General features: G+C 34.0%; 1 protein-coding gene across 3 annotated transcripts in view; it reads left to right on the top strand.

Moving 5' to 3' along the window:
• The first annotated feature begins 1,069 nt into the window (after positions 1 to 1,069).
• The window catches only part of EPHA3 (EPH receptor A3), a 358,445-nt gene continuing 336,881 nt past the window's right edge, over positions 1,070 to 22,633 (top strand). The window contains exons 1-2 of one of the 3 annotated variants that reach the window (XM_023216053.3): positions 1,070 to 1,285; positions 20,984 to 21,048. In XM_023216053.3, coding sequence (XP_023071821.2) covers positions 1,198 to 1,285; positions 20,984 to 21,048 — 153 coding nt within the window. In that variant the 5' untranslated portion in view covers positions 1,070 to 1,197. The remainder of the gene's footprint in view (positions 1,286 to 20,983; positions 21,049 to 22,633) is intronic. The other 2 variants (XM_023216055.2, XM_023216054.2) reach the window with 2 other exon arrangements.

Genomic DNA, 22,633 nt, shown 5'->3' with positions numbered 1-22,633 from the left:
TTTTCTGGGAGATTTTTTAAAGATAAGTGATACTAGTTATTAAAATATAAATTACAAGGTTATTTAACTGAAATAGATTGCAATAGGTTGTTCAGCAGTGGGATTGGAAATAGCAGAGACCATTGATAATCATGCAGTGAAATAAGTGAGAAAGTACAAAGACATTATCATTTAGCCTTTGGGATTTGGAATGTTAAAGAATAAGAATATCCCAATATTACCAGATTATCAGTGGTTGAAAGATGAATGGAGCAACTGTGACTTATGCATTGTTTCTCTCGCAGAACCCAGAGATCCTAATGTGAGACAGTGAAGGAGGGAGATATGTATTGTTAAGAAATTTAGGTTTGATCTGTATTACTTTTACAGCACAGAATGAGGAAAGGATGTGGACCTCAGGCTGGGGCTGGACTTGCTCATGTGCCTACTTCCCTGTTTAAAAAAAAAAAAAAAAAAAAAAACAAAGTATGCTCTATGCGCGCTGAAAATTACTGTGCCAGATCTAATAAAAAACTACGATACCACTGGGTGTAGAAATACAGAGACCATCTGATCCAGGCTGTGTCTTTCTGAACCACAAAGAACTCACAGAGAGTTATGATCACATTGAACACAGCAAAGGAATAACTATAATCATTTTTTTTTCAATTATACAAACACGATTGACTTTTTAACGAAAGCCTGCTATTCTTTCAATAACACACGTTTCTCTGGCATTTCAGTTCCTTTTGCACTCACACTGCCATATGACAGTCCTATCAAGCCTCTGATTTCTTCGGTAAGTTAAGCAACAGAGCATGGATAGCAAACAATAAAATAGCTACTTTTCATGGAGCACAAAAGAGGGTGCATTTTCCTCAGCATCGCAGACTCATCACAACTTCTGGGTTTCCTGTCCCATGGGCGACGCCCCCACTCCCACCCAGTCGCCTTCCTGAGCAGCTCTGGGCTGCAGAGCCAGCAACGTGCCATCCCGCTCCGCTTTAGCGCCCGCTGAAGACGGCACTAGGACCCAGGGAAGTCCCCGAGCGGGGTTCGCGGAAAGGCAGCCAGACTCCTCCTTATCTCCAGTGTCAAACTTGACATCAGCCTGCGAGCGGAGCATGGTAACTTCTCCAGCAATCAGAGCGCTCCCCCTCACATCAGTGGCATGCTTCGTGGAGATATGCTCCTCTCACTGCCCTCTGCACCAGCAACATGGATTGTCACCTCTCCATCCTCCTCCTTCTCAGCTGCTCTTTTCTCAACTGCTTCGGGGAACTGATTCCGCAGCCTTCCAATGAAGGTAAGCCAGGTACCGCGACGCGCGGAGCCCTGCCCCGCGGGCTCACGCTCTTCAAAGCACGTTCTCACCGAAGCCATGCACGTCGGGAAGGTGCCTCCGAATAGAGCAGTTTGCTCTGAGCGTGAACGAAAGATGTGCCTTTTTTTTTTTTTCAACTCTCTTCTAAAACACTTCAGAAGATACTTTTAGATGTCTAAACCTTGAAAATGTGTTTTTAATTTGATACCAATTCGAGCAATTACCTTGTTTGCCAATTTGAACAGAAAGAAAGAAAGAAAATCCTCCAGCGTTGCAACCCAGTTATGTTAATTGCCAAATAGCCAAGGCAGTATTTTATTTTCTAATTATGACCATGTGGTACTCCGAGAAGTTTGAAAGAAAATTCAGCCTTCCTTTCCTAGACTCTTTAGTATGTTTAAAGGTAATGACAGGTTGTTCCTACTTGGGATCATGGCATTTATGAATGGACTAAAGGGAAATCAGTTTGTCGAAGCGGAGGTGCGTGTGTGTGTTTATGTTGCAAAGGCTGTGTTGAAGTTGTGTGTATCCCGCCAGGCAATGGTTTGCACTGTGGTACAGGTTCTAATGAGCAGCATATGCCACATTAACATAAGTAATATTTGCAGGAATTACAATAAGCTTAGGTTAGATTCTCTTTGTTTACAGGCTTGTATACAAATAGGAGAATGTATTTAATGAATAGTGAATAGCTCCTGGGAAGATACAGTAAATAACTGAATAGTAGATTAAGAGAGAATGTTCATATGCAGCAAATGGCATTTCCTTGATGTTGTGTTATTTATTATCCTCGTAATGAGCATTAATTCCTTTTCAATGGGTTAAAGTGCAAATCTAATGTTAAGGACACCAATGTGTTCTATAAGATTGTGGACTTAATACATACATTTCTTTCTCCTATATACCTTTTGTGATCTATTCCTAATGACTCGTGAATGCAGTCACTAACTCTTAAAACAAACTTCTCTAAATAATTGATTCGTTTAAAGCCACACTTACAACATTAATTTCCTCTCAGTGATTTTGAACTTACAACAATAACATTTAGCAATTTATTTTGCAAGTTAACAATACTGAGCAACTGATGTGCAAACGTCATGTTATATACATCACTCCTTAGAAAATATATTGTCAAGCCAATACTGTTGTGTATTGTAGAGTGTACCTTAATTTTAAAAACACAAGTAAAAACAAAACGTTTAGAAAGTTTTTTATTAAATGTAAAAACTGCCTGATACTCGGTGACCTACTTTCACTGCTAATAGAGCAGTAATTTATCTCCTTCCTTACTGACTGCCTTTATCAATTTGGCAAATTTCATTAAATTTTCTGAATCTTTTTTCTAAGTAAGAAAATAAAAATTCTAAAATTATAAGAATCAAGAAAATGATCTTACCCACAAACAACTTTTTCTTTTACAACCCAAATTAAAATGTTTATTTGAAAGTAAGAGTCAATCATTCTTCCTGAATGAAAGGTAAGAGTATTCATTTGTATAATGGGTAACATGTATAATAGGTAACATATCAATAAATTAAAATTAATGTCTTAAAAATTTTTGTCTTTCACAGATATTAAAATATTGACAATAACTAGAAAAAGAGTGTTAAAATTCCCACATTGCCATGATAAATTATATTTTCCAGATAGAATGTTTATGAACTATGTAGATAATGGATATTACTGAATTAATTATGCACAAGAATGTGGTAATTAGTCAGTATTTTTGTGGAAAACATAATCTTTAAGTAAACTGTAAGAGAAAAAAAAAGACACCAAACTATTTCACACTTATGTAAAATTAATCAGTATTAATTTAATGATACAGAGTTAATCAAATGCAAATTGCTTTTAAGCCTCACCTCATGTATGTTTGGGGATATAATGTGCATAATTATAGAGACAGGTACACATTAACAATATGTATATAGAAAGATAAATATATTCAGCAAGCTGACATAATTACATTTAATTTGCTTGGATAAAAGTTTATCCATCGTTCATGGGATTATTCTTTCCAGATTGTGTCCTATGGGTAGTGTCTCTTTTCCTTCCTGTGATTATGAAGGGAAGCTTTGAAACAAATTTAAGATGATTTAACTTAGGTAATACTTGAGTGAGATTTTAAATATTAATCCATAGCTTGGCTCTCAGTTGAGTTGAATAACATGAAAAGTGAAAATGCCAAGTATGTGCCCAGATTTCCATGCAATTTTTCTAACAGTGTAATTTAAATAAAAAGCAATTCTTTTGAAAATGTATATATGAGAGGAGTGATTTTAAAATAATACTAATGTAGTTTTCTGATATAATTTTTTAAATTTGAAATATGAAATACTAGACTGTATTTAAAATACTATGATTGAAATATTTCAACACCGTAAAAAAGGTACGAGAAATTTACTGGAACATATTTACTAGAATATATTCTTTGATCTGTTATGAAGTTAGGCATAAGAGAACCAAAAGAGAACAAAACCAGGCCATTGACTCAATTGCTAGGACATTTGCAGTTGTGTAATTTGTTTTTAAATTTGAGATTTAATCATTAACTATCAATATTGAAATGCCATGGGTCCCTGATAAGAAAAATAACTTAGAAAATGTTTAATCTGAATTTTCCTTCTATTAATATATTTACAAATACCTTTCTTATATGCTTTCAAGAAAATGACTCCAGGTGATAATAGAGACTCATCAATGATAATAGATATTCATAATTCCATTGATCACTTGACTCAGCAATTGACCTATATACTTAAACAGAGCTTTATAAAAACTTTATCAAATTCTTATCAGATCTATCTGTTTACATGGCTTAAGAAAAGACTTTTAATGGGAAATCAGCTGTTTTTCATGGCAACATATGATTGCTACACTATGTATTATTTAAAAGTTCATGTACTTACTCCTAGTTTCCATACCAGAAGGATGATTAATGGTAAACAGAAATAACATTGGAACAAAGTTAAAACTGGCTATAAAATAAAATTATCAACTATGGTTACTTCAACCCTTTCAGAATTGGTAAAAGTACTTTCTTTAAACACTTTTATACATTTATGGCAGTCTGAAGTACAATGCACTATTAATTCATCGGTACATAATACACTAAATCACTTTTTTCTATCCAAAAGAGTCCATAAATTGGATTAACATTTATCTAGAAAGCTCTTTATATTGAAAATAAAGTATCCAAAATAAAAGTGAATAAAATTAAATACTCATATTTATATACTAGTTTTTTAAAAGACTGTTTTTGAGTAGCTAAGACACTATTTCTGTGAAATGCATTTCCCCAAATATAAATATTCTAAATACTAGAGGAAACTATGTGATTGTTTAAAACTTAAAAGTAAAACTTGCATATGAATATTATAAGCCTCCCTTTGAGTATTAGGCAAATGTTGGAAAAAATAATCAATCTTTTTCATTTTTAAAAATTACTATAAATTGGCATCACTTTTCATATATAAACACTTTTCCTCAAACAAAAACACACTGTGATTAAAACATTAATAGAGAACTAAGCTATCATATCATCTTTATACGTTTTTTGGTTTGAAAGAGGGTTTATATTTGCTTTTAATAGCATTTCATCATGCTAGACTAAATAATTGAATGCATTATACATTTTTGTAATTTAATAGCTCTCCTAATAGCTCACCCCTACATCCCCCCGCCTCCATGGTTAACTATGCTATTTGCCTGAAGGTAGGAGAAACCTTAATTTCACTATTTTATAACCCACAACAGTTAACACTTGACCTAGGTCATTAACAGGATTATCAGCAAATTTGTTTAAGCTTTTACTGACAATCTGAATTGCTAGGATAATATTTTGAATGTCCTAAAGAAACTTTTTGTAACCTCTCAAAATCTATCACGAAATTAATTCATTCTGAATCTGTATCGTTGTAAAGACTAGTATTGATAATAATAATTTGAGTGGTGAAAGTGTTCACTCAGATACCTCAATCTCCTTATTTTTATGTTTCATAATCATACTATTCCAGTCCTTGTCATAAATGAGCAATTATAAACTCTTTAGATATTACATCTTCTAGTAATAACAATAAATTTATCAATACAAAAGTTTCACCTGTAACTATCAATATTTTTAATTTTATATTTTTTATTATTGTTACTGTAGTTGATAGGTTTTTTTTTTTTTTTTTTGCCTATTTTAAGGTTAAAAGTTAGTTGGATATACTTCCAACTCAGAAGTGACTGAACCTATAAAAGGGAAACTACATGTAATAAAACACCATTGCCACGTGTTAGATCATGGTTGTATTTTATATAAAGTTGTCTTTCCATGAAACACTAGAAATTGGGAGCTATAATGAAAAACACTTTAATATAAAATTTTAAAACAAAATATTGTACAGAATCAGATCTTAGTTATTTTTAACATTTTTTAGTAGTTTTAGGAAGTTTTAGGTAAAGTTTTTTAGTTTTTGAATTTAATTATGGCTGGCTCCTTGGTTATATTAACAACTTAGTAATCTCACATTGCTCTTAATAAGTTTATTATAAAATAAATGATTTAGTAACATTTGTTATGTATTGCCTACATTTAACATTCAAATTTTGGTGTGTTCTTCAAGGGTCCAATATTTTTAATACTTTTTCACAATAACTTTCTCTATAATGTTAAAATCCTTTCAGAAATTCAAAATTTTTTTGAAATAAAATGTATGCAATATTTACATATCAAATAGTTACTTTTGCAAAGGATTTTTAAAGGCAAAATGTATTACCACAATATATTTGATTTACCAATTTCAACACAAATGAAAAAAAAAAAAAGAAGTGTTCCTGAGAGTTACATTTTCCAAGTCATAAGACCTTCAGGAAAATATCAATAAAACTTCCCTCAAATCATCAAACTCAATAAGTTTTTATAGACATTTACTAAAAAAAAAAAAAAAAAAAATCTGTGATCTGGGCTACTTCTTATTTGAATCATTTTTTCAATGATTCTGTTTGGCATAAATACTAGATATAAGGGGAAACGTGTATTTCTTGAAGAACATTAAGTTTTACAAGTAATTTTCTGTCAAGATCCTCAAATTTGTTTATTTTTTAACCTGCACACTTTTTCTTTAAAATATTTAATAAACCTTGTTCCTTTAATTCCTGTTTGAGAGAAGATTTAGAAGAACAGATGCAGGTGTCTCCTTTTGGGTTCTGTTTTCAGAGATCTGGATCTTATCACCAGGGAGGGTCAATAAAGGGCTTTTACCAAGTACAAAAGTAGCTTTCCACATATTTTTTAAATAAAGGGTTGACCAGTAGTGTGAAACATTCATTATATTATTCATCCAGGTATACAGAAAACCAGGATTAGAAATCTACTTCTCAAAAATTTGGAAACCTTAGCTAACTCTTCTGTAACGACTTTAGAAATATTAGTAAAAGCAATATTGTGACATTTATAAAATGCAAAGTCTTCCAAGTCACAAATCAATGCCCCTAGGAAGACATCCCTCAACGTGTTCAGGGTGTGGATACATGTGCGCCACTCGCTTGATTTCATTAACTCTGTTCCCAGCTGCTTGGTATCAGGTAGTTCTTGGAACCTGGCAGGAGGTTTTCTCCAGGAAAAGTCTGAAAGTCAGCAAGTTTTAGTTTGCCTCCTACCAGCTTCCTTTGTAAAAAAAAAAAAAAAGAGGGGAGAGGGGAGGGTTGTCCTTTACAAAGAAAAAAGTTTTTGCAAGTGAAAATTTAAAAAGTTGATTAGAAAACTGGAGAAATAGAGAAAAGGTTTTAAAGCCAATGTTAATATATAAATCATTTGCTTAAAAGAAAGACATTTATCACATAAAACATCTGGTTAATCAATTTTAATTAAATCCCTAAAAACCCATACACTTAAAATGGGGTTGGGGTTGGTGGGGGGCTGCATTTCTTTGTTTCTCTTCTCAAGTTTACACACTTCTGACTGTTTCCCAGAAGAAAATATTTTATCCAGGAGAGTTTTAAGAGTGTCAGCCAAAAAATGCTAAAATGCTTCCCCGTTCGAATGTCTGGACGAATGCATGTGGAGGGGTGGATGGAATCAAAACCAGTTCAGCAAATAAAGCCTCAAACTTGGAGTGATGTTATTAAACTGGAAGCCCTGAGTGTGGACATCCCCCAACCCTTCATTTTCTAAACCATGTCCCGCTGTTCCAGTCAAAGCAAAGGGTGAAAATCCACATAATCCAAACCAACATGGTGAAGTGAGAATAATAGGTGAGGAAGGAGGAGGAAAGCAAGTGGCAGCACTGCACAAACAAGCTGTTATGAATACTCCTCGCCATGGACAGGAGTGGCCACAGGAGGGGACACTGCGTTTCTTTTTCTTCGCCCTACACTTCCCACATTTAATAAAGCAATCTTCATTAAATTACAAAAGTGTGTCCTGCGAAATTTTAGCACAAAGCAGAGCTGTACGGGTAGAGACAGTAATGTGGCAACAGAGAGATGAGCAAGTGCTCTTTGCTGCCACCACACCCACCGTCAGGATTGCCTTAACCACAAACTATTCTCCACTAGGTCCAGGCTCATTGGTGCAAAGGGAAAACAACCGTGTCTCTCAACAGTTCACTGCTTACTCACTCCGCATCAAATTAAAGATGAGATTTTTATAAATAAATAAATAAATAAACATCTCCGGGTGCGCATAAAGCAGTCCCAGCCCTCTGGAGGCCAGCGGGTTCTTTGTGCAGGAGACTCTCAGCGACTGGCTGCCAAAGTCAGTTCCCGGAGCGCGACCAGGGTGCCGCGGCCTCCGTCCCGGGGTAGGGTGGGTGGGCGAGCGCAGTCTGATGCTCTTTTGCTCCGGGTTTCTGCCTCCGGGCGGACGGTGTAGGCTCTGCGATGTAGGCTGTAGCTAGCAGAGCGCGAAGGTGCAAAGTTACGCGAACACCAGCACCGGGAGGAGACTGGAGCGCACGAGAGGCAAACGTGCGCCCTCTGCCTGCTGCCTCGGATCTGCTGGCACTGGGAGAGCACGGCGTCCTCCTTAACACCTGGACCCTTCTTACCTGGGCGTCAGTAAGACGCCAGAGTCCGTGCGCCTTGGACTGGCCTGGCAGGTCCTGACCTGAGGAATAGACGTTGATTCAGGATCTACCATCGTCCTGCCGCCTTTTACATTGCTGTCAGCTAGGCTTTTCAGTTTGATGTTTGGAAGTGCTGTATCTCTTTTCCATCCATTTTCATGGGTTCACCAGGTGACAGCCAAGGGAAGGAGATATTCTGCAAGGTTCGCTGCAGGACTGAGAAAGCATCTCTTACTGGGTGCACTTGGTTGAGACTCACAGGAGTTGCCTCATACGCCCTGTTGTCCAGCTTGCTGATTTCTAACCCTATCCGTTTACTGTTTCTTCATCTTTTGGACATTCAACTCTTTTGGTGTCGCCAGACTAAAATGAAGACATTTATTTTTTAGAAAAATTTTCTTTAAAACCACCTGCTAATGCCACCTGTTAGGCCCCTAGTAATTGCTGAGGGGGTGTCCATAAACTTTGCCTCTATGCATATTCAAAAGTTGTCTGTGTTCTCCCAAAGCCCGCGTTTGACTGACACCCTTTTATTAAAACAGAATTTTTCCTCTTCCAATATTGGGAGTATGGGTAGGTAATGGGCCAGAGAGGGTTTTTGGGAGCTGTGCTATCGATATAGGTTGGTGGTTGGATGATCCTGATGCTTCTGTGGCTGTGTTAGAACTTCAGTGTTTTTCATAAAAGATGGTATTGTTAAATCCTGTAGACTTCAAGACTAATATATCCTCAGTATCATGTTCAGCATTGAGAAAATAATTGTTCAGTGTTCTGCTGGCAAACAGATTTTTCCCTTACATTATCATTCATGACTTACTGAACCTCATTTAATCATTAAAGCAGCCCTAAAATAGGTAACGTGACATTTCCCATTGTTAACCTGAGGAAACTGAGAAAATGGATCCTAATAAAGTAGTGACTAAGCCAAGCCCTCTCTCTTGTCTTTGTCTTTTGATTTTAACCTCATATGTTTTCTTCTAGACACAAATGCCTATGAACTAGGGAGGCATCCTGGTCAGGAAAAGCACTAGCTTCTCTACCTTAATCCCAGTGACTGTACTAATTTGTCTTCTGACTTTGCAAGGACAATTTAGAAACAATCAGAAATTTGTAGTGAAAAATTGAAGGAAACCATATAAATGAGAGTACTTTGGAACTATAAAGTGGTTTCACTCATAAGTTATGATTATCTGCATGGGTGGGGAACCCACTAAGAAACTAAGTTAAAGGAATTTGATGTAGACAGAAGAGTAGATAAAAATATCTGATGACTTTTCTTCACACGTTCTTACCTCTGTGTTCCTTTCCTGACACTCAAACACCACTTTCCTCACCCTGGAGAGAAGATTTTGTCAAGCATTCCATACATACAGATAGTGAGGAAATTGTCAATATAACCAGAGTGTGATTATTTAGGGTTATGTGTCATAAAAATGAAGTGTTAATTAACAATTGGAATTGTCTTAAAGATCAGTAATAGAAAATAGAACATGGTCCAAAAAGTAGACTTTAGTCTCTGTGGAAATTTTCCCCCACTTAAACTATAATTTTTAAATTACTTAATATGAGAAAATAAATTTTAGTGATTTAGCTCTTCTTTCATAAAAACACTTGTATTCTATTTAACTGCAGCCATTGAGAAAAGGTAGCTAAAACAGGCTTTTGAAAGGTGGCAAATTAAGTTGGGGGCAATTATATTTTTCATGTGGGTATTTCAGCACATATGTTTTGCATTAATTGCTGCAATAAATTCTGTTAACCTGGCAAAGAGCAAAAATAGCATATTGATGACATCAGGCTTCCAAAGCAGAAAGCAGCTTTTAGTATCTTGCTTTCTTCACTGTAACATAAAAAAAAGAAAAAAAAAAAAAAAAAAAAAAAACTAATGTGTTATCCGTTATGTTCCCAAAGAGTTAGCCAGTCTTTCAAGCTATTGGCATGTTTTCCATGAACAAAAGTGAAGAATTAGCAACAAACTTTTTCCCCTTACTTCCAGAGAATTCATGTCAATTACTCATTTTCCTATTACCTGATTTTTATATTCATATTTGTTACTCATTTCCCTATTATTTGATTTTCTTATATTTATCTTTGGGTTTTCAGAACTCTCTCACATCAAGGCAAATGTAAACTGACTTTAAAGACTCCAAACTGAGCTGTCTTCCCTTTTAAGACAAAAATCTTGACTGATTACATAGCAGGGCCTCAAAAGGGACTTGAGCAAATAGATAATTGTGGGTTAATTTTATTACCGAGAGGTTTATTTAGTCAATATCAAAACTGTTTCTTCTTGCTTTTTGAATGCATACATTTTGAGAAGGTTAATGTATGCTTTTTCAATTAATAGTTAAGGAAAATAGATGAATAAGCTCTACAGGTCCAGTAAGTGTATACTGCCTCATATAAGGCTTTAAAATTTTACTTTTTGCCTCTGATAAAGTTGATTGATTTCCAATCAACAGGAAATTGTAACATTTCCTATCTACTTCAGATTGACTAAGGGAAACACAGAGCAGCTTGTTAGTAGTTAATATATATTTATTTCCTGATTTTCAAACCCAATTTAGCAATTAATAAAACTGTATAGCTTTTAAAGGGATATATTCTTTCATTGCATATGATGGCAGTCTTCACACTGAGGGAAAGTCTGGGAAGCTAATTTGCAATGTCTTCCATGTGGATTATCTAACTAATCCTCTGGGTAAGCAAAACACCACTCACAGGAAAAGTCTATTTGCAGCACTGTGTGGTGTGTTATATCACCAACAGTATTGTCCTCTTACAAAACTGAGCTATTCCCAAACTGTAAGCAAAATTTTATGAATAAATACATATCTTTTGACCTCTCTATGGCACAAAATTTTATTTTTTTGAATTATAGATATGTGGTGTGAAAAAAAAAAAACAAAAACAACCATTGATTTATTTGTCACTATCTAATCTCGTTCATTTTCCCCAACTGTTCTCTAATTATCTATAATATTCAAAGGTGGCAAAAAGGCTAGAGTTATATACAAATCCCCCTCGAATAAGTCACAGCTGATCATGGTAGATTTTGCTTTCTTACAGAATAAAAGAACTGGCAGCATCATAGAAAAGTAGAACTAGAATTAAAGTAGATTGTTACTCTTTAATGAAATCTATAAACACCACCAAATCTAGTAACTGCCAAATATTGGAAATATTTTCAAAGAGGCAGTAAAAAGGAATTAGTATTTTTCCCTTGGTTTGCTTTTACTATCTGGTTTGCCGTAGATGAGTTAATACTCATTTACATTAGATAACTCAAAAAGATAAACTTAGAGATTTTATTATAGTATTCTTGACACTTCTGATCCAAATTACAATTTGATTGTCCTTGTTCTCTGAAAAAGAAATTTCCACGTGTAATTATAGTATTTCATGTGACTAAACTAGTTAATCTATGCTTAACAACAGTGTTTCTTTCTATATTTTCAGATACAAATGCTTATCTTTGACATTTGTACATTGAATAAGGAAAATTTTTCTTACCTTTGAAAGTGATGTTCTAAATCATACTAAAAGTTTTAATATTCCCACAAAAAATATAAAATCAGAGGAAGAAAACTAAAAAGATATAAAATTAGTAATATTTCTTTAAATTTTTCTTTCCAAAGCTGATCCTTTGGAAATTAACTCAGCATTTTTTTTTTTTTTTTTTTTTTTTTTATGTTTGGCCAAGTTTGTAGTAGGTTTACTACCCTAACCCTATTAGTGAAAACTTTGGAACTCTAAATGTAATGACAAAGACACACGTTTAAGAATCATTAAAACGAGTCAAGAAAAAGGTTGATATATAACTAATTTTGTATTACATAATAATAAGTCATCTTTCATATTATAATAATTTATTGTTTGTAATTGTTTATTTATCAGACTGTTTACCTGAGGATTAGTTACCCACTGGAGTTTGAAAAAAAAAATATGCTAGGGACTGGAATGCTCTGTGCTCTTGAAGGTGTCAAATTCAATGGGATAAATGAATCTAAAATGAATATTTAAATAAAAATTGTTATAGGTATGAGAATTATGAAAAATATGACATGAATCTTTGGTGGAGGGTGCAATTTAAGTACCAGAACAGAGTCCCTGAGAGACAGGGAAAATTTTTTTAAGGTGAAAGATAATAATAAATTCCTAAAAACAAGGAGTAGGAGATTAACTGATTTGCTTAAGTTCATGTGGTGGGGATAATTTTAACCCAGATTTATTTTTAACTGCATGTAACTTTAAAAATAATTTAAATGAATATATAACAAAGACACATTTTAAAGCATGTCCACAATAACTAAATATTCAGAAACAGTTCTTACTAAGCACATACCTAAACTGATGTAAATTCTGTGTGAGTGCATGTGAATATATTGGAAACACACATGACTGAATATCAAAATAGAACCATCACCAAATAAAAACTTCTGTAGATGCTATTCCTATATGATTACACTACCCCAAAATACCTCATTGGTCTTTATTTGCATTCTACCATCTCTTTCATCAATAAAGTAAAAGTTTTCTGACTATTCCCGTGTGGAGTTTGATGCTTTCCATTGACACCATGCTCCTAAGATGTAAAGGAAAATACTAGTGTTTTGAAATAAACTGCTGAGAATGTGGTACCATATTTGATCCTTTGTGGACCAGTATAAAGACCCAAAAACAAACCTTGAAGAGTATGTTTATGTGTGTGTGCCTATGTTTGTAGATGTCAGTCAAATTTGTATTGTCACGATCAGAATAAATGATACACATGAGATTTTAGACAATCCAGATATTCTGCAGATTATGATGAAGTCAAAGCTTTATTCTGATTGTAGTTTTCCAGAAATTTGTTTAATCAGGAAACCAATTTCTTCTACAGTGGGGTTCTTTCAAAACAAATACATGTGTATGTACGTGCACATGTGTGTTTGAGGATGCCAAAATATCCAGAGGATGTTTTTAAATTTAAATTAACTTTTGACTCATCACTACATTCTTTGTTTCCTATGCTAGAATTTTGAATCTTTATATCCAAGGGACTCCTAGGAACAATTTTATTTCTAAAGGAAATGTTATATTACAGTTATTCTGTAGGCCAATTTTCTTCTTCTATTTTCACAGCCAACAGTCAAACTCTGACTAAATAGAGAGCCCGTACTATCTGGATGTCGATATTCTACATTTTATGATAATACGATTTTTTAAATACCAAGACAGACTGATTTTATGGGGTGAAGGCAAAATGCATATGCTGTAGTTTAAACTGCTATTTCCCTTAATGACTATTTGTATTTCATAATTGAGTAATATGGTTTCATTTTTCACTTTTTAATCTTTCAAAAAGGTCTCTGAATTGGATGTAAACAAGTCATTCTATTACTTCTGGAACACTTTAAAAAGCAAAACTGTGAAAAATAAAATGCTGTTTACATAATAATGTCCTAGTTTTAGAAACTTACATTTTGGGAGACACATTTTATTTGTCTGAATGATTCATAATATCAGTTAAAAATGGAGAGAAACAAAGAGCTGTTATCTAAGTCAGGCTGTTAGTGTACTAAAAATTCACTGGCAGTAGAGCATCACAACTCATTTATGTGAAAGGATTATTTTGTTATAAGAACACATTTCCTACTGATATCTTGATACCTGTTTGTTTCATAATAGTTTTGGTATCAGTATGACATTTATATTTCTCTGATTAAAAGACGAAAAAAAAAATTTCAACACTTTATAAACAGCATAGGATTGACATTTACTAAAGTGTCCAAGTTTCTAGTAGAATTTTGTTCTACGTTATTTCCTGAGTCACTCTAGTTATAAAAACACAGACTCGTCTTACTGTGAGACTCCGTTTTGCTTCCAAGGAGTTGCCCCTACTGTTGGCAAAGATTGAGATGAGACAGCTAATTGCAATTTCTTCTATAACTAAGATATTGATAGAAATAAATCCAAAATTATTGCCCAGGAGAAAAAGCTAATGAGAAAGAGTAAGTTAAGGGCAGAAATCTTCTTATATCACATAAACAGGCTGTTAAAATACCACCTGACAGGCCAGGCGCGGTGGCTCAAGCCTGTAATTCCAGCACTTTGGGAGGCCGAGGCGGGCGGATCACGAGGTCAGGAGATCGAGACCATCCTGGCTAACACGGTGAAACCCTGTCTCTACTAAAAAATACAAAAAACTAGCCGGGCGAGGTGGCGGCGCCTGTAGTCCCAGTCGGGAGGCTGAGGCAGGAGAATGGCGGGAACCCGGGAGGCGGAGCTTGCAGTGAGCCGAGATCGCACCACTGCACTCCAGCCTGGGGGACAGAGCGAGACTCCGTCTCAAACAAACAACAACAAAAAATTACATTCTAATTTTAGCTGTTCATTTGATAAAAATTGCATAAATTAAAATTTCTGTGATAGAAAATGCTGCTAAATTTAACACAGTTTACAGGAACTTTTATCTGCACACAATTGAGGCATAATAATTGACTTCGTTTATAGTACAATATTTTTATAATGTTTTATCTGTGAAATAAAATACTGATTAGATCTATTAAAATATTTTGGCTGGTCGCGGTGACTCGCGCCTGTAATCCCGGCACTTTGGGAGGCCAAGGCGTGCGGATCACGAAGTCAAGAGATCGAGGCCATCCTGGCCAACATAGTGAAACCCCGTCTCTACTAAAAGTACAAAAATTAGCTCGGCATGGTGGCCCACGCCTGTAATCACAGTTACTCCGGAGGCTGAGGCAGGAGAATCGCTTGAATCCGGGAGGCAGAAGTTGTAGTGAGCCAAGTTTGTGCCACTGCACTCTAGCCTGGTGACACAGGGAGACCCCGTCTCAAAAATAATAATAATAATGATAATAAATAAAATAAAAAAATAATGCTTGGGTAGAAAGAAAATAAATAAATACAAACAGGAAGTCCACAGGAACAATTAAATTAAGAATATGCAAGCTCAGTAGATAAAAATTGTTGCAATACAGAAGTACATCAAAAAAACTATCTTCTCTAAACTTCTCAATGTCATACCCTGGTGCACACAGTAAAACAGAAAAGCTGAGCTTTGGTGAATCCTATCAGAAAATATTTGTCGATTTCTTAATTCTGTATTACGTTTGATCAGAGAACTACACAGAGAATTATAACACTGAGAAAAAAACTTATTTCTTTCTGTATCATTTTCTCCAGTTTGTGACATTTAAATATATTTAGAAGCAGATGGAAGAACTCTGTTAGTTCTGTAACCTAGAGCAAAGTTATTCTGCTTAATATAACAGAAAGTGATGAAAATGATAAAGGTAAGTATTTGCGAAATGAGGCTGGGACAATTACAGTGATGGTGTGCATAGAAAGAAACTGTCATTACTCTTTAGTAAAAACAAGATGTAATCAAAGGATGGGCTTATTTTCTATTGTAGTGGTTTTATAGTTATTTTTACTTGGCCATAAAAGTCCCTTATAACTGAAGGTTTTACAAGAAAACTTGTGCATTATTATATGAGTTTGAAATTCTTTAGCCATTAAAGCCTACACCTTGAAATGATTGTTTAATAATTACTTATAACTCAGTTTCATAAAATGCAACTACAGCATTACCACAAAGCCTATGGGTATATTATTAGGTAATTGGAAAGATCTGCTTCGGTAAAAAGCTGTGGCATTTAATCTTAAAAACCTTTTAGAACTGTCTGCATGTTTGTAGCACTTAAAAATCTTTCAAGGTGTGAATATTAGTTTCATTCTCAGTCTTTCTAAGTGGACAAGTAGCCACTATGAATCAGAATTTAGAACTGTCCTTTAAAAATCTTTATGTGTTAATAATTCTCTAAAAATCAAAACTCCAGAAACTTGTACATTTTTAATCTGCCCTCACTAACTGGGAATATTTGTTTCAAGCCCTTATTTTAGTAACTGAGAACTTGAAAAAAAAAATCTTAGTTTGTTCCTTTTACTAAGAAGAAAAGATGATGTAAATTATTGGAATAGGCAATTCTTTGTGACACTGCCAATACTAATGAGCAATTTTACTAGGAGTGGACTTTTGATTGAGTCTCTCCATTGTGATAGAGGACAGGAAAGGAAGAGAGAGGATGGCTCTGGGAATCTTAATCCCACAATCCAACAGAGGGGGAAATGTAACAGTAGAAATCAGTGGCAGAAATGACATCCAGGTTTCCCCCTTTCCATAAGTACTTATTACCAATTTGAGCCAACTTCCTCTATACTTTGTTCCTTTTTTTGTTTGCTTGCTTTGTTTTGTTTTGTTTGTTTTTGAGACGGAGTCTCACTCTGTCTCCCAGGCTGGAGTGCAGTGGCGCGATCTCGGCTCAGTGCAAGCTCCACCCCCGGGGTTCAAGCGATTCTCCTGCCTCAGCCTCCCGAGTAGCTGGGACTACAGGTGTGTGCCGCCACGGCAGCTAATTTTTGTATTTTTAGTAGAGATGAGTTTTCGCCATGTTGGCCAGGCTGGTCTTGAACTCCTGACCTCTGGTGATCTGCTCGCCTCGGCCTCCCAGAGTGCTGGGATTACAGGCATGAGCCACCGTGCCAGGCACTATACTTTGTTCTACTCCATTCTACACCTCATTTACATCAGAAACCATCATTCTTTCCAGATCTCAGTAACTTAGTGCCCATTTGAAAGCCAAATCAACAGTCCAAGTAAAGATTACCTTCCCCTTCTTATGAATATAAGCCCCTTCTAGTCATACATCTCTATTTAAAAGCAATTAGAATCAGTGAAACATGTAAAAGAAAAACCTAGAACCATATCCATCGATACATAAGACAGTGATTTCCAAATTCATTTTTGCCCAGAAAAACTCCATTTATTTATTTACTAACTTAAATAGAATGATGACATTATAAACATTTCCAATTTAAATCACTTTCATTAAAAAAGTTAATATAGGCCATATAGTTCTTTGAATATAAAATATTCTAAAATTAACAAAATAATGTGTTTTCTGTTACACACCAAAAATATTTGGCAATCACATCATTAGAATATGAAATCTGGGACGGGGTAACTTACAGCTTTGATGAATAACTGGCATGAGATAGCCATTAAAGAATGAAGTCATGCATATGTTCTTATCTAACGTTAAGTAAGTTTTCGTTTTGTCAGATTTTATCATTGTGAACTCACATTGTCCAGCAAGTGAAATAAACTATCCAATTACTAGTGCAATTATAACTCAGTCCACAGTATTGTATTTGTACGTCACAACTCATCAGACTATCCTGTCTGTCCTAGCGTTTGAAAGGAAATGATCAGGTCTACATATGTTTAGAGAGGGGACAGCATTCTAGTAACCAAAGTTCTTGCCTGTATCAGTGTGGGGTTTAAGGTATGTATTGCAGTGTTACATTGAGTCAATGTATGCAGATAAATCCCTCACAGATTTACTTTGAAATTCCATTCATTTTCTTTTCTTACCTCAATTATGCTATATACTCCAACTGTTCTATAATGGATCACAGGAGATTTGAGGTTTGTATCCTGGGAGTCCCAATTAAGTAACCATTCACTTTAAAGTACTTAGAATTCTTAGATGGTGTTATTTTTATTTGGATACAAACAAAAGGGACTTTATAAATCCAAAGTGTATGCTTTTAAAATGTGTTTTGAAGTTAACTATTCTACTCTACTAGGTCATGTATTTAGGTCTTGTAATTGAATTATAAATATAATTCAGAAGTCAAAATGGAATGTTGTCAAATAATATTAGTGTATTAAATTTACAAGAAGGGAGTCTGTACAGCATGTTATAAACTCATCGTGGTTTTAAAGATATTTATGGTATTTGAACATCATAGCAACATTGCAAGATACTCAGGGTAGATCTAATTGATAGACAATAGAATCAGTCAGAAGTAATGCTGCTAATTGTGTTTTTCTCATTTGTGCTAAATGGAGTACACTAAAAATTTAATTTCTGAGTAAATGCAATAAATTTAATTAATCTACACTTACTTTAATTGACTGTATGGTCTGACTTATTTTGGTTTATTTGTTCTCCTTTGAGTAGAAACCAAATGCTGATGTGATTAGTCCAGTTCTTTTCTACTGTTCTTATTATCAGAAGAAACTTAAGGATATGGTAGTTCATTAGCTGATAACCTACATTCCAATAAGTAATTTACTAAATGGAGTCTATGTAATAACCATATCTTCTTCTCCTCACTCTGGTTACTAATACTGAGATTAAACTAGTGATTGATCTTAGCATGTGGAGTAACATATAATTATCATTTAGTAATGTGCAATTAGTACCTACACACAATGATACATTAAGCCATTTAAACCCCTAAGGACATTGCAAATATAATCTAATAATTTATGCATACTGGCAAGCTGATGTCTACTATGCAAATCCCATATAAAGCTCAGAGAAATTAAATGATTGGTATGAAACAACTAATAATTGAACTAGGTATATCTTTTATGAGAATGAATGTTGGTAATATCCTTTAATTTGAAGGTGAGGAAGTATTTTTGTATTTTAAAAAATTTTCTAACACTGATCTGAAATATAATCTATAACACTGATTAATTGGTAGAGGGTTTTTAATTATTTTCCAGAGATAATTGCGATATAATTAAGCATACTGTTAATTTCCAAACTGATATCATGGGAAACAATTCAATTATGGAAATTATACTATGTAATCCATGCAGCGGCTATCTATCTTCTGTTTTAATCTAAATGCAGTTACTTCTTATTAGGATTAATTTATTGGGAAAACATTCTTTAATCATTAAGGAATTATAATGTAAAAGGTAAAGTTTATGTTTGTCTTTCACTAGCGAAACTTAAAGAATCTAACTTTGAGAACTGTATTTCTTTTACATTGTAAAGATCAAGAGCCTTACTTTTACTCACCTAATGTATTTATCAACTAACCAGGTAATCAAAATTTTAGTACTACCTGAAAATTTAGAAATCTAATGTCTATCAAATGTGTAATTAATTTTTCTTAACATCTTATAAGATTAATATTTCCTTTACAAAAAATAGTTGAGATGATTTTTTAGTGTATCAAATATGTAACTTATTTTTCTTAACATTTTATAAGATTAATATTTCCTTCACAAAAAATAGTTGAAATGATTTTTTAAAGTCTATCAAATATGTAATTTATTTTTCTTTACATTTTAAAAGATTATTGTTTGCTTTGCAAAAAAAAATTACTTGAGATGATTTTTAAAAGGATGGTCCTTTTCATGTATCAGGAAACACTTTATAAACAACATGAGAACATGTTGTGCAGTGTACATATTTACATTATGTTTTGGTGTGTGTGTATATATATAACCCCTGAAAATGATTCCTTTCTATTGTATTTATTGATTTTCATGGTCTGATTCATGTTAATAATGCATGCTGAGTTTATGTAACCTTCCTTCACATCCTCCATTAGTCAATCATGGGATTTTTCTTCTAATTTAGAAGAAAGATGAGGTAAAATCATAGTTTCCATTATTTAATAGGTCAGATAGACAAAGTGAACCTTTTGTTATTAATTGTATTTGAAGTGCTGTTTTATATTTAATTTTCTAACCCATTACAAATTAATATTCGGTGTGGAAAATAAACTCCATCTTCTTTTAATAATATATTAAAAAGGCAATCATATACATGTTATATTTTACTTTTTGTGTACAAACATCGATTAAAAGTCATTAGAACTAGCACGAAGTTCTGAGCAAAACCACTAAAGCCTTTGAGTAAAAATAACTACTCGCTCTGCCGCCCAGGCTGGAGTGCAGTGGCGCGATCTCCGCTCACTGCAAGCTCCGTCTCCCGGGTTCCCGCCATTCTCCTGCCTCAGCCTCCCGAGTAGCTGGGACTACAGGCGCCGCCATCACGCCCGGCTAATTTTTTTTGTATTTTTAGTAGAGACGGGGTTTCATCGTGTTAGCCAGGATGGTTGCGATTTCCTGACCTCGTGATCCACCCACTTCAGCCTCCCAAAGTGCTGGGATTACAGGCTTGAGCCACGGCGCCCGGCCAGAACAACTACTTTAAATAAGTAAAGCTTTACACAGGTGTTATTATAAAACATAGTTTTACTTTTATTTCTCCTCAAGTTGGTAGTTAAACTTTTTGTTTGTTACATGTAAGTGAATAATGAATACATTTTTAAAAAATGCACATTGCAGAATATTATGTTGAGTATTAGCCGGGGACAATATGAAGGTGCCATATTAAATATAAATAAACATATAATGATTCACTGTAGCAACATATTTAAGAAATGAATTAATTGTGAAATCATATGCAAATTTATCAAATTTAATATTTTTGAAGTTATTTTGATATGCTTGCATTTTTGTTTCCTCTTTAAATCTGTAATTATGTCAGAAATTGTCAGTATATTGAACATTAACCTATCCTTGTAAATAAATGCAAACAGTTTAAAAGGACACAGAAACTTTTGATCTCTTAACTTTCCCTGTGTATTTTTTGTAACTCCCTTTTTTAATACTAATTATAGACTTATAATGAAAAGGAAGAGTTATGTTTTTTGAGCAATATCAACAACAGACAATGTGAACTCAACAGAAGCAAATAGAAATAATTCACTGTTATTAACTGTGCTTGTGTATTGTGTTTTATTTCAGTCAATCTACTGGATTCAAAAACAATTCAAGGGGAGCTGGGCTGGATCTCTTATCCATCACATGGGGTGAGTTTAATAAACTATCAAAAGGAAACGTCATTTTCTCCATTACCTTTCGTAGGGAGCAGATGGATTTATCGTATTCTCTAAAGAGAACTCTTGTACTTTGGTGACAAATTTATATTTGTAGGAGTATTCAATATATGGAGTAGCCACAGCTTGACATTTGTGTCCAGTGGAGTTACTGAGAAATTTTGAAGATTTTTTTCTTCTTAATTTATCAATTGCTTAAATGGATTGATTAAATAGTTTAATTATTGTTGGCATGATATTAATCAACTAAGAGTGACTTTTTTTTTTTTGATGTGATCAGAATAGGTGAATTAATTAGACTGCCTAAATTTCAGGTGATGTAGAAAGTGTGTATTTGGAGATGGTAATCTCCAAAGTCATAGCCTTAAAATCAACCTCGGTAACTGCTCTTCCAAGTAGGTAGAATTTATTGTTCAACATTATAAACCTATATTGTCTTAATTTACTTGTTTAAAATGTCTACAATTTGCCTAGATCAGTTTAAAAATGAGAATATTACTTAGAAAAAATCTGCTGCTGCCTTTAAGTTTTAAACTTTTTATATAGCTTTGGTATTTTATCAATCCAGATACAAATTACAGAGTGTGTAGCATTTTGGTGCTCAATGACTATAATGAGCCTTTTCTGGGAGAAAATTTTTCTTTTAGTTTTTCTGAAAAATGGGAGGTGGGGTTACATTTCTCAAACTCTTTTCCCTACACAATTGTGTAATAAATTCCCCAACATACCTTTTTGTTTCTAAGTATAACATGTGAAATATGCAAAATATTTTGAAATATTTGTCCTAGGAACAAGCGTATGTATTCCTGTCCTTCTATGATAGTCATCTTTTCAAGAGATTGTAATTACTTCCACTTCGTATTGGTGTTCAGTCTTTAGAGTTTTGTGCCTAAATATACACAGTTTTATGACAGCACCAGCTTCTTCACCAGCGGATGTTTTCCATCAGAGATACTTCATCTATCTGTCATCTTTGTATCTGCTTCTCTTCCTGACACACCTTGACTTTGACAATATGCCAAAACCTAAAATCAAGCCTTCATTAGTTACTTTGGAGCAGAGAGTATGAAGTAAGCCAGGATTCGGTTTTCCCAGAGGTGTAAAAGGAATCAAATGATTAGGATAAAAGCACAGCCTAGGTTGTCATAAAGAGTGAATTGAAACTCAAGATTGAGCTGGAAAACTCATTTGAAACTAATCATCCAAAAGTCAAACCTCACCTTAATTTGATTTTAGAAATTTAAATTTTTCATGACTCCTTCAGATAATATACCAGAGAACCTGCTGCTTCAGGATATAAGAAAAGCAAAAACTATAGTAACGTTTAGTTACTATATATTAGTATATAGTATACTATACACCATGTATACATACTATATATACTATATAATATGATATATATATTACTATATTAGTATCTGTAACTAATAGATACATATATGTTGATTTTTTAAAACAAGAAATTATCTTATATTTCACAGCAACAGTCTGGCTGATGTTTTCCTTTAAAGAAGGTATGGTGGTAACACATTTTTATATATTGAGAGTTGGGGGAGAT

Source organism: Piliocolobus tephrosceles, chromosome 2 (genome assembly GCF_002776525.5).
Source record: "Piliocolobus tephrosceles isolate RC106 chromosome 2, ASM277652v3, whole genome shotgun sequence".
NCBI classification, from domain to species: domain Eukaryota; kingdom Metazoa; phylum Chordata; class Mammalia; order Primates; family Cercopithecidae; genus Piliocolobus; species Piliocolobus tephrosceles.
Note: the sequence above shows the minus strand (reverse complement) of the source record. Positions and strands in the feature narration are given on the sequence as shown.